General features: G+C 37.9%; 1 protein-coding gene and 1 long non-coding RNA gene across 3 annotated transcripts; both read right to left on the bottom strand.

The window, feature by feature from the left end:
- Positions 1–15,885: 15,885 nt before the first annotated feature.
- Positions 15,886–17,808, bottom strand: LOC142166913 (uncharacterized). The gene is made up of 3 exons (XR_012697427.1): positions 17,669–17,808; positions 16,310–16,397; positions 15,886–16,219 (listed from the first exon to the last, which is right to left on the bottom strand). It is a non-coding gene; the product is annotated as an uncharacterized LOC142166913 (long non-coding RNA).
- Positions 17,809–19,481: 1,673 nt separating this feature from the next.
- On the bottom strand, positions 19,482–23,235 carry LOC107779182 (6-phosphogluconate dehydrogenase, decarboxylating 1). 2 transcript variants are annotated; one of them, NM_001325275.1, is given in 3 exon segments: positions 19,482–21,249; positions 22,788–22,849; positions 23,003–23,105. In NM_001325275.1, a coding segment is annotated over 1 exon segment (1,455 nt). In that variant the 5' UTR covers positions 21,241–21,249; positions 22,788–22,849; positions 23,003–23,105; the 3' UTR covers positions 19,482–19,785.
- Between the last annotated feature and the right edge of the window lie 4,562 nt (positions 23,236–27,797).

Here is a 27,797-nt window from a genome sequence, read left to right as displayed (position 1 = left end):
CACCCAGTGCATTCACTCTATCTGGTATGCTTCATTTCATATTAGTCTTTGTATTTGTTTAATTTTTGAAATTTTAGTTTCTTTTTAGGCCATCTATTATTAGAGTTCATCCATGTGTCCATGTGGGGTAGATCTGTACTAGGTAGTTGATAATACATGGTCTAATGGGTTGTGTTAGTGAGATTTCATGTTTATACCATGTTGCCATATAGATTTGTTCAAGTAATTGCAAAATCTAAGTGAAAATATGACTGGATGTTCGAGAAATTTGAAATCTGCAGCTGCACATCAATTTGTGCGGTCCGCAGTTTAAGTGTTCTGGGAAATTTGAGAAGGCAAGTGCTTCTGCGACTGCACTTTAATTGTGTGGACCGCAGAAATTTGAGAAGAGCCGCGTTTTAGTCCGCATAATCTATTTGATGAACACCTCTTGAGGAACCAAAACGAGCGGACCGCACTAAATTTTTGCGGATCGCAGATGCATTCTGCGGCCACAGAAATATCTCTGCACTGTCTTCAGATAAGAGGCTTCTGAGCCTCTGTAGTTTTTTGTCAGAAGTGCGGCCGCACTTGAAATTGTGCGGTCCGTACTTGAAATTAAGCAGTCTGCACTCCCTTTCTACGACGGCACATCAAAACTGTGTGGACTACAGTCCCAGATTCCTACAACATGTTTTTTTGTAGTTAACTCACTGTGTCCACAATGTTCTCCCTTGACTACATAAGTCTTGAATTTGTTGAATGATGACTTGCAACTAACGCTCATCTTTGCTTCGATACATATAATGGTTCGATCGCGTGGCCACGACGAAACTACAAAAGGCAGAGATGACTCTTTTAGGGGTCAAGGTAGAGGTACCTTGCCCCTTAGCCAGCCCAAAACTATCAGGAAGAAGGCCACAACAGGCAAAGGGGGGTGCAGACCTCTCCGAGTCTAACTCTTATGTCCCATCTAGGGGCGTTTCTGAGGGCAGCTATGCCTCTATTATGGAAGAGCAGGAAGTTGCACAGTCTAGGCTACATGGGCGATCTGAGCCCATGGATGAGGCCTCTTTATCTTACAGCACTTTTGAGGATTCAGAAAATTCTAGCTAGAGTGCTGAGCCGGTAGCAGTTCCAGAGATGGATGCACAGATTGTTCAGGATGTCCCTGATGATGGTTGAGGGGGAGAGGGTACATCCACTGGTGTGGAGAGGTAAAATAAGAAGGAGATATAGGAAGATAGATTTTTTATCTTGGCTGCCTTCTCTGATTTCCGAATGTGGTGTCCTACGAGATCCTTGACCCTTGAGAGGCAGTTTCTATTGAAGGATCTAGAGATATAAAATCCTGCAGTGCTGAGATAGTTCATAGCAAAGAAGGGTTGGATGTTGTTCACTGAGAGAGTGGTAGATGCCAAAGAGCACCTTGTCCGCGAGTTTTAAGCCAACATTTCACACATCCGAGAAGGGGACAAAGGTGACCAAAGTACGCAACCTCAAGGTGAAGTTTGATCAGCACACGTTAAATGCGTACTTGGGGTTTGAGGACTTAGAGTCAAAGGGTACCTAGAGAAATTTGCTATGAAAGAAGAAGTTCGACCATGGCTAGCTGAGATCTTAGCACCACCGAGGCCACCACCACCATGGATCACTACTAGGGTTTCCAATCAGTGGAACACATTGAGCTTTGAGGTAAAAGGTTGCCAGACTTTTGTGTGTAGCAAACTTGATCCATGCCTGAATGATACCCATCTGCCTATTCCACGTGCTGTTCTAGTGGCTTCTATGATGGCCAGGTACCCAATTAATGTGGGTGTCGTATTGTCAGCCAACATTACATTGGTAGCACAGCAGACCAACACGGCTTACCCTTATCCCAACACTATCACAGAGTACCTTACTGATGCAAAGGTAGAGCCAAGAGCATATGATACGAAGGTGAAGATGAAGAAGCCATTTGACTTGTACTCGTTGATGGATTCGACCAACCCAAAGAAAAGAGCTCAGCCTTCAACCATCACAAGCCGGTCTAATGAGCCGGCAGTGGTAGTTTCCGAGACAGCTAACATTCCATCTACCTCTGTTGAGCCGTCTTCTAGTGCTGCTACTATGCCTCCTCCACCATCTTCAGGTCCTACCCCAGCCCCCAAGGCAGCCCCTGCTACAGCTATGAGTCGGTGTCCATGCCTACAACTCTATTATCTGCTTTGCGAGTCTTCCAAATATTGGCGAGTCATCGTTGCAGTGCAGTCATTTATATAGGCACCACAGGTCCCCACTAATTTTGATGAGAAGATGAGCAAGATTCTAGACAACCAGAAGCTGATCATAGATGCTCTGGTACATCATGGGTCAGTTTTTGAGGAGTTGATCAAGGAAGTAAAGAAGATGAGGAAGTCCCAAGCCAGCAAGAGATCAGTTAATAAGCTTAGGAAGGAGGTTACCTGACTTGTGACAGCTGGGGATTTGCTATTTGACATGTTACATGACCCAGACCAGTCTGCCCCAGATCCATCTACACCATCTGCACCGATTGCACCAGCTGGCCAGTCTGATGAGCCATGCCTTGCTGCCGACACTATTGAAGCGGTGCGTGCAACGTTTGCTACTCCTATCACTCCCAGATATGATGATGATGAGATACAGTTGGCTGACCCAATGGGAGATGATGTTGCTGGGGACACTGAGATGTCCAAGGATGCTTAGGGAGTTTTCTTTGCCCTCTCTCTTTTCACTCTTATTTTGTTAAGCACTGGGGATAATGCTTACTTTTATTGGGGGGAGGGGGGGAGTTTATTTTATTGACATATTTGGATACATTCGAACTATAATAATTGGATGATTTTGTTTTTTTTCTTATTTTTAGTTTATCTATCTTTAGTAGTTATTGTTCATTAGCTTCTTTAATTTTTCACTTTGGTTTTTGTTTTGTTAGTAGCTTCTTTTTATGTTAGTAGCTTATTTTTATATTTTTCATAGTAGTATGTATAATAATCCTTTGGTTTTCTTAATGCCATAGTTCTTTCCAAAAGTAGTTTTGTGTGAATCTGGTGACTCATCCCGAGGATGGATGGCGTGACAACCTTTGTAAGGGAATAAGTCCGTTTTTTGTGTTTAGGTAATAATAATAGTAATAGTAATGAATAAAAGGCCTAATCAAGTCATTCTTGAAAAAGAGTTATCCATGCTCCATTTGGTACCAACACACTTAACTACGTGCTTATGGTTTGAAACAAGGTTTTTGAAAGAAAATAGCTCTAGTTAGTGACTTTAGTCGACTTTGGTATTCATTGAGTAGTTTATTGGACCATAGTGATCTTTAACTTGATTGGGGTTGTTGTAGGCTCTCGACTCTATCCTTTATTATGGTCTAGTTACGTGAGGGATGAGGTGATCTTTCGTTTCTAGTCCAAGTACTCATGCGAATGGTCTAGAACTTGCCTCGAATGTGCTTCAACGCGAAATCCTAAGTTTTCTTGGTTTGGGAAATGATTATAGGCTTTCCTTGGTCTGTTTGAGATTTTTATTGCCAACAAATATTGTTATCATTAGTCAACCCCCTTTGAGCCTTTAGCCTTTCTCATTTGATAACCATGATATAAGCCTTTACCCATTTTGTCGTGATCCTCTCTTGGCACCCGGACCTTCCTTAACACTCTTATGAAATAAGTGGATTAAGGCATAAGTTTGGGGGAAGAGTTGAGGAATTTGAAAGAGGTATCAAGGCACCAAAAAGAGAAAAGAAATGATCTCTATGAAAAGAGAAGGCAAGAAAAGAAAAAGAACAAAAAGAAATAAAAGAAAGAGAATAAAATGAAGGGTTGATGGAATCAAAAGGAGGTAATTATCCCTAACACGATCATCAAGGGAGAAAGAGAATGAAATAAACAAGAAAGAGTGATGTCAAGTCTCTCTAACACCCAAGAAAAAGAGAATGCCTCTAAGAGTTGGTAAATGTGAGCCAAGAAATGAAAATGTGGAGTGCTTAAGGAAAGGTGTAACCACTTACCCATATGGTATCCTGCCCCAATCCAAAAGCCTTCATTACAACCCGAAAGAAGTCCTACTTGATTGTGAACCGAGTGAGCTTATATTAGTGGTGGTCTACATGAGAGGCAAGCGTATGGTACTTGAAGCCATACTTGTGACATTCTTTTATGAGAGAGGAGTGAACATTTCATTGATCTAAAGATTGAGTGCTAACTTTTGAAGTGAGATTTGCAAATGGAAGGTAGAGGAGGAAGAGTTTGGAGTCTACCATGATCTACATGATAGAACAAGAGTTCTTGATGAGTAAAGTCAATTCTTGAAGCTCAAATGTCACATTAGAACTATATGTACATAATATGTGATTTGTCACCTTGTTGATAATGAATGAGTAGTCTGGGTAATTGTTGGTCCCGACTGAGTATGAATGGCTTACCATTGACTCTTTGAAATGACCTTTCACTCTGAGGAGGTGGGAACTAATCAATTTGCTTGAGGACAAGCAAAGATTTAAGTTTGGGAGAATTGATAAGTGTGGAATTTAACCACTTATTAGTACCTTATTGCTTTAGTTTTAGTCCGAAAGTTTTGAATTATATTCCCGAAACTAATGAAAGTGTGCAAATTACAGGAATGTTGGAGAATTGGACTCTAATGAAGAAATCTATCTCAAAAAGGAGTGTTCCAGTTCATATGGCAAGAAGGAGCGCAACAGACCAAAAGTGCGGTCTGCAGAAGTATTTTTATGGTCGCAGAAGAAAGCGCGGACCATAGAATTCTCTTTACGGCCGCAGATCTGGTGTTGAAGCTCAGAAGTTGATTGACGAAAATCGCGGACCGCACACAATTTGTGCGACCGCAAAGCATGATCGCACTAACAAGAATTGAAAAGGCTCAGAGAGCATGCAAAACAACCATGAGTGAAACCTTACCAGAAGTGTGGACCGCACATGGAATTATGCGGCCGCAGATCAAATTGTGTGGTTGTGGAATACCTCAACATGTAGACTCGAGCAAAGTGCGGACCGCACATGAAATTGTGCGGCCGCAGAACCTCCCGAAGGGAATTTTCGTCAGCGAATTTTGGGCCACTATAAATAGATGAGAATCACTTTTTAGGTCAAGTTTGGTAGTTTTTTGAGCTGTAGCCGTTGTAATTTACCACTTTTGGTAATTTGTGACCAATTTGGGTTAAAAACACATTAGTTTATCATTTTAAATTTGTATTATGGCTTTAAATAATGTTTCTTCTTTATTTTCTTCCATTTCTACTATGAGTAGCTAGATATTTACTAGAGTTGTGACTCAACCCTAGTGTGTAAACCATATGGGTAATTAATCTAATACTTGTTTATGATTGGATGTTTGTTATTTAGCCTTGTTCGTATTTTAATTTTTGAATTAATGGTTGCAAACATTGATTCATGGCTTTTTGACTTGGTCTTTACTTGAGAAAGAGAGACCTAGTCTAGGAAAAATTAGACAACAAGAAATTGGGCTAGTTAAAGTTTTGACTAGCCTAATTAAAGGGTTTGAACTAGAGATTGGTAAAACCCGACTTGAGCTCATATCAACTATTTGGCTCGATACTCATTTGGGCCTGAGAAATCCAAATTGGGCAAAATTACTCTATGACTGAGAGGTATTGAGTGGGTAACTTAGAGTTGAGAGCTATAATACACCCCAATCACTAAAATAAGTGTTAACGTAATTAACCCATTAGGCTAACACTTAGGTGAAGGTTACATCCCTAGGCCTTTTACCTATTTGAAAACAACCAAAAACAATAATCAACCTCTAGTTTCATTTCTCTAGTTAATCTTTATTAGTATAGTTTGTAGAAGTAATTTGCAAAACCATATTGTTTGGAAGCGTATTTAAGCTATTTCTTCAATACTCATTAAGTGTACACTTTAACACCCACATTTAGCTCCCTGAGGAAATCGACCCCGACTCATAGTTGGGTGTTATTCTTCCAACGACCTCTTCCACTCATTGTTGAGTGTGGATTGGGAGTGGATCAGTTGCACACCGTAACAAAAATTGAAAGATATTGAATTGAAATGGTGGAATAAGGGCGGATACTTAATGTTGATAAATGATGATATGGTGGGATCGAGTTGCGCGCCGCAACGAATTGTATACGCAGTACTTGATGTTGATAAATGATGATATGGTAGGATCTGGTTGCGCACCGCAATGGATTGTATACGTAGTAATTTATGTTGATAAATGATGATATAGTGGGATCGGATTGTACGCCGCAACGGCGTGTATACGTGGTACTTGATATTGATAAAGCATGATATGTGGTACACGATGCGGCATGGTGGTTCCAAGTAGGTTACTATTGGACATGATGAGGTGTTGCAGATGCAGGGTCGGATTTGTGTGCCTAATGTAGATGGGCTTCGTGAGTTGATTCTTGAGGAGGCCCACAGTTCGTTGTATTTCATTCATCATGGTGCCGCCAAGATGTATCACGATTTGAGGCAGCATTATTGGTGGAGAAGAATGAAGAAGGATATAGTTGCATATGTAACTCGGTGTTTGAATTGTCAGCAAGTAAAGTACGAGCACTGGAGGCCTGGCAGTTTGCTTCAGAAGCTTGAAATTCCTGAGTGGAAGTGGGAGCGTATTACCATGGATTTTGTTGTTGGGCTCCCACGGACTTCAAAGAAATTCGACGCAGTATGACACCAAGATGTATCACGATTTGAGGCAGCATTATTGGTGGAGAAGAATGAAGAAGGATATAGTTGCATATGTAACTCGGTGTTTGAATTGTCAGCAAGTAAAGTACGAGCACTGGAGGCCTGGCAGTTTGCTTCAGAAGCTTGAAATTCCTGAGTGGAAGTGGGAGCGTATTACCATGGATTTTGTTGTTGGGCTCCCACGGACTTCAAAGAAATTCGACGCAGTATGACATGTTGACCAAGTCAGCACATTTCATTACAGTAGCAGTTACCTATTCTTCAGAGCGGATGATTGAAATATATATCCGTGAGATTGTTCGTCTTCATGGTGTGCTAGTGTCCGTCATTTCTGATCGGGGTACGTAGTTCACATCGCACTTTTGGATGGCCATACAACGTGAGTTAGCAAACGGGTTGAGTTGAGTACGATATTTCACCCCCATACAGACGGACTGCCCGAGCGCACCATTTGGATATTGGACGATATGCTTTGCGCCTGCGTTATGGATTTCAGGGGTTCTTGGGATCAGTTCTTGCCACTTGCGGAGTTTTCCTACAACAACAGCTACCAATCGAGTATTCAGATAGCTCTTTATGAGGTATTATATAGGAGGCGGTATCGTTAGCCAGTTAGTTGGTTTGAGATGGGAGAGGCTAGGTTGTTGGGCACCGATTTTGTCACGCCCCAAATTTGGGGAGCGCGACCAGCGCTCAACCGAGTAAACCCGGCTGAGCAAGCCTGTTAGATTTCATTCTACCCAAACTCATTCATGAAATAAGAGGAGATGTACTTCATTAATCAAACACTGAGAAGATTTCATTAACAACTTTCATTTCATTTCCATCAGACAGCTTCATTCATAATTTCCAAAATATTACAAGTTTATAGAATTAATCGAAAAACATGTTTGCCAACTAGCAACATTTATAGTTCAATTCCCAACATCATACACCACCCACATCCTGTCTACGGAGTCTCTAAGTATGATAGAAGAATAATATGGAAGTGCCGGCAACCAGGCCCGGGCTATACCTCAAGACACAAAGTGTAACATCAAGTGACATCGGGCCCGGAATAGAGTAGGGCTCACCAAAACCTACTGAATAGGGAGTAACTGCTAACGAGGACCAAAGTTGTCCGTTGCTGAATCACCTGCATCCATTGAAGATGCAGTGCCCCCGGCAAAAGGGATGTTAGTACATATGGAATAGTACTAGTATGTAAAGCTAACTGTCATCTTTCAAAATAGAATGCCAATGTAAGAAAGGAAAAACCGTGGAAACAACAATCAACAATCAATGATATTCAAATGCCAATTTAAAACATAATAATTTCCAAAATATGAAGAAAACATTGTGAAGTGATAATCAAAATATGAAGATAATATTATTTTTGGTTGGGAGATCTTTAGCATCGATATATCACTGTTCATAATTTTACCTTTTACAATACCAATATTCACAATACCAATACCATCGTTCACAGTACCAATATTCACAATAGCAATACCACCGTACTTTAAGCACGAAGTCCGATCACGACCCGATCGGCTACGCTATCTCATTAGAAACATCAACCATAATCACTATCAATATCAATACCACCGTACTTTTATCACGGAGTCCGATCACGACCCGATCGGCTAGGCTATATTATTTGAAGACATCAACCACAATCTCAATCACAATCTATGTGCAAATATACCACCGTGAATCTCACGGAGTCCGATCACGACCCGGTCGGTTAGGCTGTCTTATTTGATGACATCAACCAAAATGACAATTTCAATTACAATTTTCAGTACAATCACCGCCATGTGTGCGACATGGTGTCCGATCACGACCCGATCGTCTAGGATGTCTTATTCGAGACATCAACCCTTTTATATCAATCAATCTCATCCCAATTAAGATGAATAATTTTATCACATCAATCTCATCCCAAATAAGAGGAATAATTTTATCACATTAATCTCATCCCAAATAAAGGGAATAATTCACAAAAATAACATAGGTGCAAATGTATTTACCTCATCATCTTTCATATTGTATAAATATCCACTAGTATTTTCAACCAATAACAACAACAATATTTCCTTGGCTCTTTTAGCCATTCACAAGATTCTTTATTCAAGGCACAGTGGACATATTTGATATTCCACACTTTTATTTCTTCCCTTTCATGTATCATCATCATAAATATCAACATACATATAATATTCCAGAAATCACAATTTTAAGTTCATTAGAAATGAACAATTTAAGCACAATAGATTTTTTTCCGAGAAATGGAGTAAAATAATTGGCAATTGATGCGCAAGTTAAAATCATCAACAAATAACACACTATTTATTCTTGACATATTTTTCCCCACAAAGGGCAATACACAATTTCCACTCACGAATATGTAAGAACACAAAACACATTGAAAATACTCACAAATCATAGCGTCAGTTAAAACAACCACAAAGCATGACTTGAGTTCATAATCTTTTAGGCAATTCTATTTTCGATATCAATTTTGGAACAGTTAAATCAAAGCCCATTTCATAATCTTTCTCACATCATCTTATTTCATTGGCACCATTGGCCACAAGTATAACTTTAACTCTTGGCACATTGGCCACACTTTATATTCCCAATTCACTTATTTCACTTCCAACCATCTTTATAGATTATCAACAATAAGACATTTCCAATCAAGACTTTAGGTACACATATGAGCAATTAAGAATCTTAAGCATATTGAGATTTTCTCACACAATTTGGCATCATAGCCTTCATTTGAAACATGACTCAAAGACATAGCATTTTAATACACATATCATTCTTGAACACATTCCCAAAGGATAACATAATGTGATAGGAACATTCAGAACACGTTTTGAATACATAATTCTCGACACTTTGCTTATTCGGGACAATCAAATTTATTGGGAACATCTCGGAACATAGAATAAGGAACTTGAGACAACCATATTTGAAACTTACGGGAACATCATGGAATTCAATTTTAAGAGAGTAGTTTAGCCAACATACCTTGCTTTGAGCTTTCCTTAAATTACTACAACGTTTCGAAAATTCTAGCAATCCTAATATATTTTGAGATATAACAAAATTAAACCATTATTAGGAAGATATTCATGGTCTCAGCTCATTTGAGCATTTTATCAAACACTAGGTGTGCAAATTTAACTACAAGGATCTTCTACAAGATTTCCTTCACTCCACAACCCAATATTTGCTTATTTGAGCTCAACAATCTTCCCACAAACCTTATTAGTACAAGAATGTATAAATAATAATCTTATACCCAAGAATCATACTACAAATCAATCATCTTTTACCCAAATTTGAAATTGAAAACTAGGGTATGGAACCTTACCTCTTAAATGAAGATCTTGTGAGATTTTCTTGTTGGATTTCAAAGCTTAGGCAAGATCTTGATAAACAAAACACTTCATCTACTTTCTTTCTCTAGAACACTCTCACTTTTCTCTAAAAAAAACCTCAGATAATTGCCCTAAAATAAGCCCCAAATGTTATTTATCAAAATTGGGTCGGGTTATGAAAATAGAAGAATTAACCCTCCGAAATCAGGTTTGTGGTTGCATAATGGACCGCAGAATGGCTATGCGGGTCGCAAAATGCACCGCAAAATCGGTGCCAAAAACTGGCTGTACTGGTCCATTTTGCGACCAGTTTTGCGATCGCAGAAGCACTTTCGCGATCGCATAATGATTCCGCGGTCGCACATCTGACCGCAGAATCATATTTTTCCAGTCTTTGGTAATTTGGTCATAACTTCTTGTAGGAGTGTCCAAATGACGAACGGTTTGAAGCGTTAGAAACTAGACACATAAAACTTTCTTTTGATAGGTAATAAACCATTTAAATTATCATATCAGGAGAGTTATTCTCGTTTGAAGCTAGGTCTTATGCGAACTCACTTGAAACTTTATCCCATCATAAAATTTTCAACTTGACTTAGCCCTGGGGCTCTTCTTAGACCATAAACCATTCTTAATGAACCTAATACATATATTATCATGATCATTTGATATCATTCATATAATAGTCCTTGTCTGCATACAAAATAATATGATTAGCGCACATCAACTTTCTTAATAGCGCTTAAGTACTTCAAAATTTTCCGGGGTGTTACAGATTTGGTTCAGGATACTTTGGAAAAGGTTAAGATGATTCATGATCGACTTCACATAGCTCAGTCTAGGCAGAAGAGTTATGTCGATCGTAGAGTTCGTGATGTTGTAATCATGGTTGGAGAGAGGGTTTTGCTTCGAGTTTCACCCACGAAGGGTGTGATGAGGTTCGGAAAGTAGGGCAAGTTGAGCCCTAGGTATCTCGGACCCTTTGAGATTCTTGAGAGGGTTGGTGAGGTGGAAAACAAGCTTGCACTGCCACCTAGCTTATCATCAGTTCACCTGGTGTTCCATGTCTCCATGCTCCGAAAGTATCACGGTGATCCGTCCCATGTATTAGATTTCTTCTCAGTCAAATGGGACAAGGATTTGACTTACGAGGAGGAGTCAGTGGTTATTCTAGCACGGCATGTCCGGAAGTTGAGGTCTAAAAGTTATCCTTCTATTAGAGTGCACTGGAAAGGTTAGCCAATCGAGGAAGCCACGTGGGAGTCTGAGTCCGACATGCGGAGTAGATGCCCACACCTTTTCACTAGTACAAGTACCTTTCTTTGTCCATTCGAGGACAAACGTTTATTTTAGAGGTGGAGAATGTGATGACTCGATAGGTCATTTTGAGTTTTAACCTTTATTTTCGTGTTCTAAGACCTCGATTAGCTCTATTTTGGCATTCCTTGATTTGCTTGCGCAGTCCGTGTCTTGTTCCGGAAAGTCTTTATGTGAGAAATTGAAAAAAATGTGAATTTTGGTCTTTAAAATGATTTGAGTTGACTACAGTCAATATTTTATGTAAAACGAATCCGTATCGTGATTTGAAATTTGGGCATATATACGGAATTGATTCAGAAGTCCCTAACTTGACTTAACGTGATTTGTTTAAAACTAGTAATTTGAAGGTTTAAAGAATTTCAAAGTTTGATCGTAGGTAGACTTTATAGTTTTCGGGGTCGTATTTCGGTCCTAGGACTTGGTATAGGTTCATTTTACTATTATTGACGTGTCTATAAAATTTGGTTCAAAACAGAGTTGATTTGATATGGTTCAGACGCTCGATTGTGAATTTGAAAGTTCTTAAGTTTCATTGAAAATTTCATACACTTTGATATCTGATTCGTAGTTCTAGGTATTATTTCGGTATTTTGATCGCGCGCGCGAGTTCGTATGATGTTACTACACTTGTGTGCAAGTTTGGTATGGATCCCGAGGGGCTCGAGTGAGTTTTGGATAGGCTACATATCGATTTTGGACTTGGAAGGTTGCTAGTTTTCACTGTTGTTGATTGGTGTGTTGTTCTTCGCGATCGAGAAGCTATTCTCGCGATCTCGAAGGATAACTTGGGATTGGGGAGATTTTCTTCTATGCGAACACGGAGAAGCAGTCGCGAACGCGAAGCATTAGAGGGAATAACCTTCACAAACGCGACCCTTCACTCGCGAACGCGATGGGTAAGGGATTATAGGGGGAGGCAGGGTTTATTCTACACGAACACTAGCCCATGCTCATGAACGTGATGGCCAAGGGGGACAAACCATCACGAACGTGTGCAACCCGCTCGCGAACGCGAAGGTCATTTGGGCCGCTGCTCATCGCAATCGCGTCACGCGAAGAAGGCCTGACGCCCAGTGACTTAAATATCCCAAAGTCGGGATTTAACCCATTTTCACCATTTCCAAGTTTGAGCTCGGTCTAGAGGTGATTTTGAAGAGAAATTTCATCCTAACTTCATAGGTTATTAGATTTTAACTTGTTTTCTTCCATTTCCATAAACACCCATTGATTTCCAACCTTTAATCTATGCTTTTTCATAGTAAAAATTAGGGATTTAGGTAGATATTGTAGATTTTGAGAAATTGAGATTTATACCTCAAATTGAGGTCGAATTTCGAAACTAATCACATAACCGAGCTCGGGGGTGAATGGGTAATTGGATTTTGGTCCGAATTTTGAATTTTGACCAACCAAGTCCGGGATTGACAATTTTATTGACTTTTTTCAAAATTATTAAATATTGAATCTTTTTTATTCGTGCTTAGTTTCTACAACTTATTTTTAATTTTTTGAACTATATTTGGTTAGATTTGATTGGTTTGGAGGCGAATTTTAGAGGAAAGACCCTGGTTGAACTTTGATTGGATTGTAGAGTGAGTTAAGTGTTGGATCTAACCTTGACTTGAGGGAATTTAAAAAAATTGAACTATGTGTTGTGTGGATTATGTGAGAAAATGACATATATGCGAGGTGAAGAGTGTATATACGCCGTCAAGGTATTTGTTTTCCATGTTTCTCGTTATTCCATGAATTGTCTTATTCCATGCCTTAATTGTTACATGCTTATTTGACTTATATGTCATAATTGTTACTCGTAATTATTTATTATTATATTATATTGTTCGTCCCTTCCATGACTCCGTTCTTAATTACTACTTGCCTTTAATTATTTTACTTGCACACCTTGATTATCACATGCGTTACTTGTCCTATTATCTTTATAATATTTGTTGTATTCTAAGATGTAGTTTCATTTGCGTGAGTTGTTGAGTTTGTTAGACACCGATAAACTTGTAAAGTAGAAACTTCGAATTTTAAAGATTCTTTGATTATTTTGTGATCCTTTATTGCATTGTACTTTTACACTTTGATGTAGAAATTCTTGTAAATTGAGTTATTAGATTGTTTATGTTAATTGAAATTATTTGGGGATCGGGTTGCACACCGTAATGGAAATTGAAAGATATTGAATTGAAACGATGGAATAAGGGCGGATACTTGATGTTGATAAATGATGATATGGTGGGATCGGGTTGCGTGCCGCAACAGATTATATACGTAGTACTTGATATTGATAAATGATGATATGGTGGAATCGGGTTGCGCGCCGCAACGGATTGTATATGTAGTACTTGATGTTGATAAATGATGATATAGTGGGATCGGGTTGCGCGCCGCAACAGAGTGTATACGTAGTACTTGATATTGATAAAAGATGATATAGTGGGATCGATTTGCACGCCGCAACGGACTGTGTATGTTGTAATTGTTGTTATTGTGTTGGTTTCAGTATTTTTATATGAGATTACGAGACTTGTTATTATGGGCTCTCTGATAGTGAGGTTTGTGTTCGTTTTCACAAGTTAATTGCTTTACTTTCATTTCCTCTTTTCCTTTCCTGTTATTTTTATTATTACTAAGTGCAAGTTATTGTAAGTGGTTTAGCCTCGTCACTACTTCGTCGAGGTTAGGCTCGGCACTTGAAGAGTACATGGGAACGGTTGTACTCATACTACACTCTGCACTTCTTGTGCATATACTGGAGTTAGTCCTAGCGGCGTTCAGTCTCTTTTGCTCGGATTCAATCGTTGACGGAGACTTGAGGTACAGCTGCACGGCGTTTGCAGCCCTGAAGTCTCCTTCCTCCCTTTCTTTACTCTTTTATTGAGTTTCAAAATAGTATTTTTTGTTCCGACCATGTTTGTAGTACTTTAGATGTACATGTACATGTGATACCAGTTTCGGGTTATGTTTAGACTTCGCTGTTCAGTATTATTTTACTATACTTTAGACTTATATCGTTTTCATTGTTAATATCTTGTTATAAATTGTTAAAATCGGTTAATTTTTCTGTTCCATGTCGGCTTGCCTAACAAGTAGATGTTAGGCGCCATCATGACCTCGAGGTTGGGATTCTGGGTTGTGACTTGGACAAAACTTACCTTTTCACAAAAGTCACTAAGATTTCTGACTAAATCCTCACGGATCGCCAGAATTTAGCAACAAATCCTGACGAATCGCTAGAATTTGACAACAAATCCCTCATATTTTAAATTGATGGCACAATTTCTCCTATCATAAATCCTGTCAGATCACCAGCCAAATTTTGATGGATCGCCAGAATTTTGATCAATAAGCCTAACAACTTGCTTGAATTGACCATAAAATCCCGAGAGGACGCCATAACTTTTTGGGTTAAAAATTTACAAATGTGTTTTTACTTCGAAATTAATCCAAATGACTCCAAATTTGATATAAACCCTTTTAATACAAAATTAATAGATGCACTTTGTCTTCTACAATAATTTTTTTTCAAGCTCAACAAAATCCAACAATGATGTTCTTCAATTTTTTCCTACCAAAGAAATCCAAAATCATTAAGGATTAGACAATATAAGCTCAATCGAAGATTATTCACCTAATTTCAACCACAAATAAGCAACGAGTCTTTAATTGTCTATAACATATGTCTCATTGTTTTTTAATTTAGTTGTGTGCTAATAATTTATTGGAAGAAGAAGAAAGAGAGGGAGAAGAAAAAGATGGAGAAGTAGGAGAAGATGATGAAGATGGAGAAAGAGGAAGAAGGAAGAGAAGAAGAAAAAGTTTTCTGACGGAAGTCCAAAATTGCAAGTTTTGTCAACAGTGCCAAAAATTAAAGGGGTTCCAGGAGGACAACCAACTTAAATTATTGGGATTGTTACATAAATAGCCCGTCAGATTCAATGTTTACTTTTTTTAGGTGATATACATAGATTATACATTGATTATACATAGTTATGCATATATTATACATGAATTTCACACACACACACACACACACACACACATATATATATATATATATATATATATATATATATATATATATATCCGCCAGCTATTTATAGTTAAAGAGATTAGGTGAGCGGCTGTTTGGGTTAATTCTTCTGAATTGGTGTACATTCTTTGCTTACGATTTGGGCCAAGACGTTGGAACACTGATGGGGTAAAGCCCAAAAGGCATAATGATCCATTGGTATTGACTATTGACTATTGAGTATTGGAATCCAGAAAGTTGTCTTGCACCGGTCATTAGTGTCCATGCGCAATTGCTAGAAAATATTTTCTAAAGAGACGTGGATCATTATGAATATCTTCAGGCAACATAATGTCATAAATACAAGGCGTTGCTCATAACTAAGAATTCCATTGGAGTACAGTCCTTTCCCGATTCAGTGGCGGAGACACCCTTCTACATGGGGTGTCATCTGATGTCGATTTGTCGACAAATTTGCTAAATATATATCGGACATTGCTTGAAATGACATAAATAAACATCAATTTGAAACAAGAAGTACCGTCTTAAAACCTTTACAATCCGAAACTCAGTTCTACATACAAGCTGAGTAACAATAATTGGTAGATGCAGTTATACAAAATTCTCCGTATGCCACTGTTCTCATTGCAGAGTTGGATGAAAGCAGCAAGTAGTTGGGCTGTCCAATCTTTTATTTTCTGCTTTCACCTGCACAATCACTTTCCGTAGCAGGCAGATCAAATGAAAGACACCGAGTGACTAACTAGGGATGTCTCTCTTCACTTTGTGTGGTGATGCACTCGTGCCATTTTTGGATCATTTTTCTGAAAGAAATATTTATATTATCTATCAGAATATGGATTTATGTTGTATTATTGATGCTAATAAAGTCAAGTGCAATGCATTTATCTCACCTGTCACATTAAGGGTGTTAAAGCTCTATTCCAACCACAGTAGAAGCAAAGGCTTCTTGTTGATGTGTAACTATGTAGTCCACAAGAACTTGACGAAAAATCATATGCATAGAATTGCAAGTTAAAGCATCATTTTCCGTGCACATGCAATCTGATTGCTATAATTTAAATGTTGAAACACATGATGAAAGCAAACAAGGTGTTGAATCAATTCCCTAGCAAAAGAAATCTTGCCCTGATACTTGAAAACTTCCAAAATATTATCCCAGATGGAGCCCAGAAAGCAAGAAAGATTTCAATTTTCAAGATTTAATCAGCACAAGAGGTGAAGGGGAGCCTTGGAGCAACGTAAAGTTGTCTCCGTGTGACATATATGTCACAGATTCGAGCCGTGAAAGCAGCCACTAATGCTTGCATTAGGGTAAAATGTCTACATCACACCCCTTGGGCTGCGGTCCTTCCCAATACCCGGCTTGAATGCGGAATACTTTGTGCACCGGGCTGCCCTTAATCAGCACAAGAGTTGCCTCTATACATAGGCTGAAATCATGTTATGAACCTTCTAGTCTAGTCATAACAGATACTAAGCCAAGATCAAAATTTTATGTGGGGAAGCCCCATAGAATACTGCCATTGAACAACAATCAAAGCAAGATTTTCTCCTTAGGATTTCCAATCATGTTCCAAATCACAAAAGGTTAAACTGTTGAGTCGCTACTCTGTAAATTAAGATATAATTCAACCTCTACTTCGTAAAAAAAAGTTCAAAAGCGTTTAATTCAATCCTTCTATCTTATTTTAACCTCATACGAAATGCCAAAGCACATAGTTGGATTTACCTGCCTAAGCCATGGTAGACATAGCCTGATACCTATATTGGTGGAAATAGTAGATACCATGTGGAATAGTCGAGGTATGTAAAAGTTGGCCCAAACACAACTATTATAATTGTAAAAAAAAATTAAAAAAAATAAAAACAGTTAGGGTTGGTATGATGAACTACTGAATGAAAAGGACAACCCAAACTCTATTTTGCTAGTACTCTGTGGGGTTACTTTAACTGTATGTTGAAAACAACTGTCCACTGCTAATAAAGTTCAGGGAGTTTATAAAGTTGCAAAAGCTAAATAACAGAGTCAATTCTATTCCATCATACAGACAAGTCACATTTCTTCTTGAATGTCTTTTATTTACTAGTTTAAGGTAATGAAGTCATCTAAACTCTCTGGAGGCACAGAAGAATGCAGCAACGAGTCGGGATGGACAATGTATATCGCTTCACCTATTCATCAATATAATCAAGAAGACGACGATGATGGTGATGAAAGAAGTTCGAGGAAGAGAGATAAGTATCTTTACAATGATGATGATGACAATGAAGATGGCGAGAGTGATGACTCCTTAGTTTCGGATGCCTCGTCTGGTCCAGGTCATCAAGAAGTATGCACAAGCATCGGTAGAAGTCATGGGAAGCTTCAATTTAAGCATGCAGAGAAAGAAACAAAGAAGTTTTCAAGCAAGGAACACCGCGGACAGGTAAAGAAGAAACTGTATGATACAAATATAAAAGCAGCAAAAGAAGATTCAGGACATAAAGCAAAGAACAAAATAGATTATGCATGTAGCAGATCGACATCTAGGAGAAAATATTAGATTTGAGGGCGGCGACAGTGAGGCACAATATTTTTTCTTGTTAAACAACTGTTACATCAATGGGGTAAGAAAAAAGAAATGTGTAACTCAGTTGACAGGAGGGAACTAGTATAGGGTCTTTATATATTATAGGTTTCAGGACACAGTAAGTCTGACCTGTGAAACAAAAATAGCAGATATAGCTAAGTTTCCTCACAATAAACAAATAAGAAAAGAGGTTTGACTATTTCCAGTTACAAGTTCAAATCACAATGACGAGTAGCTGCAAAAGTCGACACAGTCCTGTTAAAATGTTACTACTTACTATGATAATTTGAAAATTGAAATGTTTTAAATTAGCATCCAAACATTTGCATCAGGCTGCGCGTACCATCTATTGATTGGAAATTCAAGAGAGCCATAGCATGGTACGATGATTACAAGAGCGGATATTAAGTTATGTATTACAACAAATAGAAAACTAATTCATGCTTGAAGTACAAGATCTGGATATTAAGTTTTTATAACAACAATTAGCAAATAAGTTGATGCTTAAGAGCTACTCTTGAAGTAACACTTGGAACTCACCTGAAGAAAGTGTGAGTCAGAAGAAACTGATAAATAGTTGATTTTCTAAATTAAAGATTCCAATGCAAAAACTAATAAGAAATATGTAAGCTCCACAACAATAGTTGAGCCAAAGTTAGGATCATGAATTACTAAAAATAGTATGGACAACTGCTTGGAATCTGGTAATGAGAATTTCAAAAACAAAAAACTTCATGGTTCAATGTTGAACGTGTGCAAGGAAAGCAAAGAGAGAACGTAATGCACTTTCCAATTAATTCAAGATAACGTTTCGCTGGTAAATTGAAGAAAAGAAACAAGGAAACCTAGAAATATTTGATACCAGTTTAAAACAGATGAAATTTAGGAGTGGAAAAAAGTTAGTTTAGGTCTAAATGTGATCACTATGCCTAGAGAATTTCTTATCCCCATGGATGTGATCTAAGAATTATCCTGAAAGATTAAAATCATGACTTGAGATGTCAAGATTTGTCAGTAGGCAAAGGAACTAAATTCAGTTCCAGCAACAAACAATTCGTTTTAGTGTAAGAGACTAACATTTAGCAACCTTGTTTCTATGACAAGACACGTCATTTAGCTGGTAAATTTCCCCTTACAACTTGTCCAAGGGAGATCAGGGAAAAGATACTTTCCTGAGATTTTAGTATCAGCATGATGAAAGTGAGACAGGGACTTGGAGCATGCCAATTTTCTGAAATAAATGAAAGGATCCTTAGCTGCAGAGAATGACAATCACTATGTATTATGAAAATTGTATAAAGGGTTAAAAAAAAAAACAAGGGAAAATTTGCAACACACACAGCTTTCCTGATTTTGATGACACAAACGGGTGTATGTGACGATTCCCAGGTAATACTCAAAACATTTCAACTGAATCAGATACTAGCAAGCACAACATTTGAAATATGTAAGATGAGGGAGAAGAGAAATAGACTCAAATAACAAAAGAAAATGAGAAGTGCACATCATCATAGATTCATATTGCAAAACAAAGGACTGGAGAAGATCTGATAGGCTTCCCCAGCACATGGACAAATACTTGCTCCGGTTGCATATGATCATATGTAACTTAAAGGACAAAAATGAAAGAAAAGGGCCAATGCCTTAAAGATACAAATAGGCTTCACAACAATATAGGTAAAGTTCCAACATTTGAGCGACCACATGACAGATACTACAGAATCTAACCTCCCAGATTCAATGACAACAAGAACCTTATTCAATTAGGTCAAATAAAAAGAAAACATCAAAAGACCTCAGTTCTTTGACTGTCTCGCAATCTTGAACCACTCGGTATGGTAAGATCCCGGCACATCAATCCTCTCATATGTATGAGCACCAAAATAATCTCTCTGAGCTTGAACCAAATTGGCAGAAAGTCTTTCCCTCCTGTACGAGTCAAAGTAAGCAAGACTTGAAGACATACCCGGTGTACTAATACCCGAGTTGATAGCTAGGCAGACTACTCTTCGCCAAGCAGACTGTCGTTCAACCATCTCTTTTGCAAACTCTTCATCCACAAGTAGATTAGCAAGATCCGGGTTTCTGTCATAAGCCCCCTTGATCCGATCCAAAAATATAGCACGGATAATACAACCACCCTTCCAAATCCTAGCAAGCTCCCCTAGTTTCAAATCCCATCCTTTTTCAACGCTCTTTGCCCTTATCAAATTCATGCCCTGAGCATAGCTACATATTTTGGATGCATAAAGTGCCTTTCTCACATCGTCAATCAACTGATTCTTATCCACGGACTGGTCAACAAGGATATCACTAACCCCGCTAGCTTTAAATACTTTAGCTGCTTGAACCCTTTCATCCTTTAATCCACTAAGGAATCTTGAATCCAATGATGAAGCGATTGTGGGTGCAGCAACTGACAGCTCAGCAGCTTGCTGAACGGTCCATTTACCAGTACCTTTCATCCCAGTTTTATCCAAAACTTTGTCTACAAGATACCCGTCTCCTTTATCATCCTTGATTCCAAATATATCAGCTGTGATTTCAATCAAGAAGCTCAGAAGCTCTCCTTTGTTCCAGTCCGTGAAGACTTGTTGTAATTCATCATTAGAGAGCTTGCCAACAGATTTTAGCACATCATAAGCCTCTGCAATTAACTGCATGTCACCATATTCAATTCCATTATGAACCATCTTAACAAAATTTCCAGAACCTCCTTCACCAATATATGTAACACAAGGGCCACTGTCGACTTGAGCTGCAACTTTTAGCAAGATGTCCTCTATGTTCTTGTAGGCTTCAAAAGAGCCTCCAGGCATCAGTGAGGGTCCGTTGCGAGCACCCTCTTCACCGCCTGAAACTCCCATTCCTAGATAAAGAAGACCCTTCTCGGCCATTTCTTTCTCTCTCCTTTCAGTGTTCTCATACCATTCGTTGCCACCATCAATGATACAGTCTCCTTTCTCCATGTAAGCAGAAAGGGTTTTGATGGTCTGATCAACTGGTGCACCGGCCTTGACAAGAATGATTATGACACGGGGCTTTTGGATAGAGAGTACAAAGGACTCTGGATCATGAAAGCCATAAAGAGGAAGATTTCCTTCCTTTTTAGCTCGTTCAACAGTCTCGTCAACTTTTGAAGTGGATCGGTTGTAAACAGATATAGGAAATCCTTTCTCGGCAATATTGAGAGCAAGATTTTGTCCCATAACAGCAAGCCCAGCAAGACCAATTCTTGTCGGTGTAGCCATGTTGGTTACCTGTTATAGGAGGATGTGAGAATTTCATTTTTTTTTCCCTTACAATGAAATGAAAACAGAAAAGGTTCAAAGAGAAATAGAGCAGCAATAGAGAGAATAGATCACAGCAACTTTTAAAGCAGATTCTGCAAAAATTCCCTGCCACTCTTATATCTGTACTGGTCATTTGGTCTTAGGATTGAGCAAATAAACCAGAGATACTTGATTCCTACCGATTTGCATCAGTCAAAAACACTACGAATGGTTGAACGGTTGATTTAGTGAAAGATGCTTAAGACGGACAACAACTTCACTATTCAAAGTCAGGTAAAGATATCTGATGACTGAAAAGTCCATTATTAGAAATAAATTGAACTGTCCCTTCATTATTCGCTTATAAATTCAAAAACAAAATTCAAGGAAATGGCAATTCAGATTCATTTAGTATGACTTTAAAAGACAGATTGGCGGACAACAAGAATGACATCAGTGAAAATGAGAAAATAAAGGCACAAGTGATTTTACAGACAACTTTTTGACTCAAGAGGAAAACCTATGAAAAGAAGGAGACAAAAACAATGAAAACAAATGCACTAGAATAGGAAGTTCAATAACACTGTCCATCCCAAACTCACATTCACTGTTTACCTTCAATTTGTATAGAAATAAAATGCTACAGAGCGCTTGTATAGACAATTCTCGTACCATAAGTAGACTCTACTTACGAGCTTAGTGGCAATATTAATTAACTGATGCAATTTATGAACTTACTAAATGAACTCAGGAAGGTCAATACCAACACAAAATCTGAGAAAATGGACGATGTTTTGGCTAACACCAAAAATTCACGCTGAGACATGAAACCAGGCTGAAAAAAGAATTGAGCCACAATTTTTGAAAACTGAATAAACACATTATTAAACAGATCGGGGAAGAAAAAGTAGAAAAACGAGTTCAAATTGCTTTACCAAACAGCAGGTAGGACAAAATAGATTAGATTATCATGAAATACTAAAAGGTGTAGACAAAAGGGTGATCTTTGCAAACAAAAGAACCAAGTAAATCTCTAGATTTCCCATCCGATGAAACGAAAAGGTAAAAGTGCACATTCTTACCTAAAAACCTAAAAGCACAAGAAGTAGCAATAATGTCCCACAAAGACACACACAGGGAGAAAAAAGGAACTAGGTGATCATGAATTAAAAACCACGGGTAAAATTAAATCCACCAGCTACTGAAACAATTCAATCACAAAACACCCAGTGGAACACAATGAGCAACTCATAGCAAAATCCAAGAATTTAGGCCAGATTAGAATCAAACATCAAACTATCACAAAAAAGATCAAATCTTTCACAGAATAAATCGATTCAACTACTAAACAATCACAAATAAAGATCATAACTTTGACAGATTAAACTTATCCAAAACAAAACTACTACTACTACTAGTACTACCTCAACCAAGTACCAAGATTTTCCATATCATTTAACTGATGAAATTTACTTCAAGTAAATGAAACAAGGAAAAAATTATGAACTGGGTTGTCAAGATCAAACCTTTAACAGATGAAACTGACTCAAGAAGATCCTTTACTACCTCAACCAAGCACCAAGATTTGCTTCAAACAATATAGTTGTATGAGATTTCACGTTAAATAATTGAAACAATAAACAATTTATGGACTGGGGTTGTTGAGATTACGATCAGATTTGTGGAAAATTGAGTATAAATAGTGAATGCATGAAGATATAATTCAACGGTGTGAACTCACCTTTGTAGGCTCAATCAACTAAGGCTGTTTGAAGTGAGACTACTTCGAGAATGGAGAGAACAAATTTAGAAGACCGGTCTAATCCCCTTTTGTCAAACGCGGTGGTTTCCCTGTTAAACAATGGCTGCTCTTTATAGTATTCTCATGAATTTCCAAATAGACGGTCCTTTAACAAATTATAATTTTCCTCATTTTCTGAAGTTACTTTTTTTTTTTGTTTTCGTTTGATTCCAATTATAATGCGGCACCCCTCCATCCGTTGATTTATACCACTTTTAAAAAAAAAAATTAATTGATCAAATACTTTTTTTTTTTTTTTTTTTTTTTTTTTTTTTTTTTTTTTTTTTACGGTTCTTTGTGCCTAGAGTTTCTTCCTCTTATTATTAGTTGCAAAATAGGGTTATTAAATTTATTATTATTTTGACAATTTGATGATTGAGATTTGTTCTTTATGATATTTGAAAATTATGTTTCACATTTGAACTCATTTGGAGTAGATTTGAGCATTGAATCGTATATTAGATTGTTGAAATTCAAAAAAAAAGTTTATGTATCAAAACTTAATATTCGAAATCTTAAATTGCATTCAATAAATTAAACTAATTAAGATTCGAATTTCTGAAATTACATTGAAGAGATTGAACTGCTTTAGATTCGAACGAGCACACTTTGTAAAATTTTGTGCAATGTGGGTGTAACTTCAATGACGGCCCCAAAAGTTGAATAAAAAGCTATTTCTAGAGTAATTAATAATTTAAAGATTATATAAATAATAATGAAGGAATTACTATACATAAATTACTTACTTTAAAATGATATTTGTATATTTAGATAAACTTAATTCTCATATTGCTAATACATATTTTTTATTCTTCATTCTATGCCGCATAAAATAATATAATATATAAATTTTTATGTGAAACTAGTTATGTCTCGATTTCATGTACGATTATTTTTTTTCTTATGCGACTAACTAAACATTGTATAATCTGGTATATGTGCACCTATTAAAGTGTGGCTACAATCTCGAATAAATTCATATTAGATGCTATAAATGTGTAAAGTGATTACTAAGTTCAGACTAACCAAATTAAGTTCTTTCCCATTAAATCCACAGGTAATGTAATATATTATGAAATGCAATCTCTTCTAAAAATTTGGACTTTCCTAGGGATCTAGGTTCAAATACTTTGCAAAATGTTGAACATATACTTTCTGTTAACATTACATTAAATATTTTTATATAAAAAGAGCCCCCATGTAATTGCAAGTTTCACAAAAAGGGTCCTTCCATGTTGGTAAGTGGGTGGGTGGGTTGTTAGGTGAAGAAGACAGTCAACTATGACCTCCACAAAGGTTAGGTGGACGTAATATTTTATTCTTTTACCAAATTCAAGTTCTGCTGACATTTTATATGTTAATTTATTTTTTAGAGAATCTTCAAATTTCAGATTTTGTCAACTATTTTGTAAAATGTCAAGAATCAACAACCTGTTAAACTGTGGACAAGAAGGTTGTTTATTATTAAATATCTAAATCTAAAACTTTTTTCTCCAAGAAAAAAAGATTAGCCAAATATGAGAGATCTATAATTTTCTTCTAAGAAAAAGAAAAAATTCAACAACAACAATAACAACAACAATAACCCAGTAAAATCCCACAGGTGCGGTGTATGGGGAGGATAATGTGTACGCAAACCTTACTCCTACCCTGATGGAGTAGAGAGGCTGTTTTCGACAGACCCCCGACTTAAGAAAATGAAAGAGGAAAAGAAACAATATATCAGTACCATCAACAGAAAACATAGAAGTAATAACAGCATCATAAGAACAAGAAAATAGATGAAACCCAATAACAATAACTAGTAAAGAAGGTCTAGTGCTATGAAAAATGGAAGAATAGTGTGAACACAACATTAACCGTTGACAGTCTAAGACAAACCCAATCAGACTAGCCTCACACCCAGTACGAAGTAGAAAAATGCTCAACTACCTCCTAACCTTTAACCTTAATGCTCGACCTCCACACCTTCCTATCAAGGGTCATGTCCTCAAAAATCTGAAACCAAGTCATGTCCTGCCTGATCACTCCCTAATACTTATTAGGCCGCCCTCTACCTCTTCTCGTATCTGCCAAAGCCAACCGCTCACACCTTCTTACTGGGGCATCAGGGCTTCTCCTCCGCACATGTCCGAACCATCTGAGCCTCGCTTCTCACATCTTGTCTTCTATAGGAACCACGCCCACCTTCTCCCGAATATATCCATTCCTAATCTTATCCATCCTAGTGTGTCCGCACATCCACCTCAACATCTTCATTTCTGCTACTTTCATCTTCTGTATATGTGAGTTCTTAATCGGCTGACACTCTACCCCATACAACATGGTCGGTCTAACCACCGCTCTATAAAACTTATCTTTGAGTATCGATGGCACTTTCTTGTCACACATTACTTCAGATGCTAACCTCTATTTCATTCATCACACCCCTATACGGTGTGTGACGTCCTCGTCGATCTCCCCGTCCTAGGATAACCGATCCAAGGTACTTGAAACTGCCTCTCTTTGGGATAATCTATGATCCAAGCCTCACGTTCATGCCCACTTCCCTTGACTCGGCGTTGAACTTGCACTTCAGGTATTCTGTCTTAGTCCTGCTCAACTTAAAATCCTTAAACTCAAGGGCCTGTCTACAAACCTCCAGCCTCTCGTTAACACCACCTCGCGTCTCATCAATCAGAACTATATCATCAATGAATAACATACACCATGGCACCTCCCCTTGGATATTCCATGTCAGTGCGTCCATCACTAGGGCAAATAAGAATGGGTTGAGCGCAGATCCTTGATGTAATCCCATAACAACCAGAAAATGCTCTGAGTCGCCTCCCACTGTCCTAACCCGAGTCTTAGCTCTGTCATACATGTCTTTGATCGCTCTAATGTAAGCTACTGGCACACCTTTTGCCTCCAGGCATCTCCAGAGAACCTCCCTAGGGATCTTGTCATACGTTTTCTCCAGGTCAATAAACACCATATGCAGTTCATATCCCTGATGTGAAGAAAAACCCAAATATGGTAAATATGTAGCCATTTCTTTCAAAGAAAAGAAAAACCAAATATGTTAAGAAAGTCAGGACAAACACCTAATAATTTTTTCCCTTCGCCTGGATTTTCTGATAAGATAAACTTGATCCACCTTATTCACATAATATTCAACAAGCCGCATCTCCAAATCTCCACCAGAAAAGTTTATCTCAACGTGAGTAGCACTCCGATCAAATTTCTCTGATAAAAATTATGATTACCGTCAAATAGGTTGCAGTTAGAACTAAACTCGCCTAGATGAACCTGTCTTGAACCTCGTTGTTACCACTTGTTAGGATCGAAATAATCAGGTATCATGCGGAAGCTAGTAAAGCAAACCCTCAACGACGATAAATTAGAAAACAAAAGAGAAATATATTGTAACGACCCGACTTATCGTTTTAAGAATTAACGCCTCGTTCAGTGACTTAAAGTCTCGAGCAGTTTCGCAATATGTATTATAACCCGCGGGTGTGGTCGAGTTGAATTACTGAAGATTCAGAATTAAATTAAAAGAACAATCCTTATTTAGAAGCTTAAAAGTAAAGAGTGGACCGGAGAGTTGACTTTTGAGCAAACTGCTCCGGAATGGAATTTTGATGATGTCAATAGCTCTGTATGGCGATTATGGACTTAGGAGCATGTCCAAAAAAATTATTTGGAGTTCTGTAGTAGAATTAGGCTTGAAATAGCGAAAGATGAATTTTTGGAAAGTTTGACCGAGGGGTTGACTTTTTGATATCGGGGTCGGAATACGATTCTGAAAATTGGAATAGCTTCGTTGTGCCATTTCTGACTTGTGTACAAAATTTGAAGTCATTCGGACGTGGTTTGGGAGGTTTCGGTGTCATTTGTAGAATTCAGAAATTTCTAAATTCATTAGGCTTGAATCCGTGTGTAATTCGTGTTTTTGGTGTTGTTAAAGGTGATTTGAAGGTTTGACTAAGTTCGTATGATGTTATGGGACGCTTTGGTATGTTTGGTTGAGGTCCCGAGAACCTCGGGTGCATTTCAAATCATTTTGGGCTACTTTGGATGCTGATTTGCTGATATCTGGTATTGTTCTTCGCGTTCGCGAGGAGTCTCTAGCATTCGCGAAGAAGGATTTGACTTTTGGAATTTTGTTCTTCGCGTTCGCGAAGAGACTCTCGCATTCACGAAGAGGGAAATCTCTGTTGCAATAGTCTACTTTGGAGGCTCATATCTCGCAATCTATAAGGAATTTGGAGATGATCCAAAAAGTAAAAGTTGTAGCCCTTTGTGTCTAGTTTTCAGTAAGGTAAACTATTTGTCATTTGGAGTTGTGTACCAAAGGTTATGATGGATACACTACAGGCTGTCCGGGAAGAGTTTGGAAATATCTGTTGCACATTGCTGACTTTGGAAGCTTATATCTCGCAATATATAAGGAATGAGGAGATGAGCAACAAATGAAAGTTATAGTTCTTTGAGTCTAGTTTCCAGAAAGTTAAACCATTTGTCATTTGAAGTTTTGTACAAAATATTATGACCATTACACTAGAGGCTGTCTAAGAAGAGTTTGAAAATGGTTGTTGGAGAATTTGTTCATCGCGAACGCGAGGGAAGGGTCGCGAACGCAAAAAACAAATCCCTGGGCAGCAGAATAAAGTCCAAATCCGTCTCATTCTTCCATTTTTGGACCAAGAAAACTCGGGTGAGGCGATTTTTCGAGAGTTTTTCAAGAAAA

The sequence above is a fragment of the Nicotiana tabacum genome, chromosome 12 (genome assembly GCF_000715075.1).
Source record: "Nicotiana tabacum cultivar K326 chromosome 12, ASM71507v2, whole genome shotgun sequence".
NCBI lineage: Eukaryota > Viridiplantae > Streptophyta > Magnoliopsida > Solanales > Solanaceae > Nicotiana > Nicotiana tabacum.
This window is presented reverse-complemented; position numbering and strand designations above follow the sequence as displayed.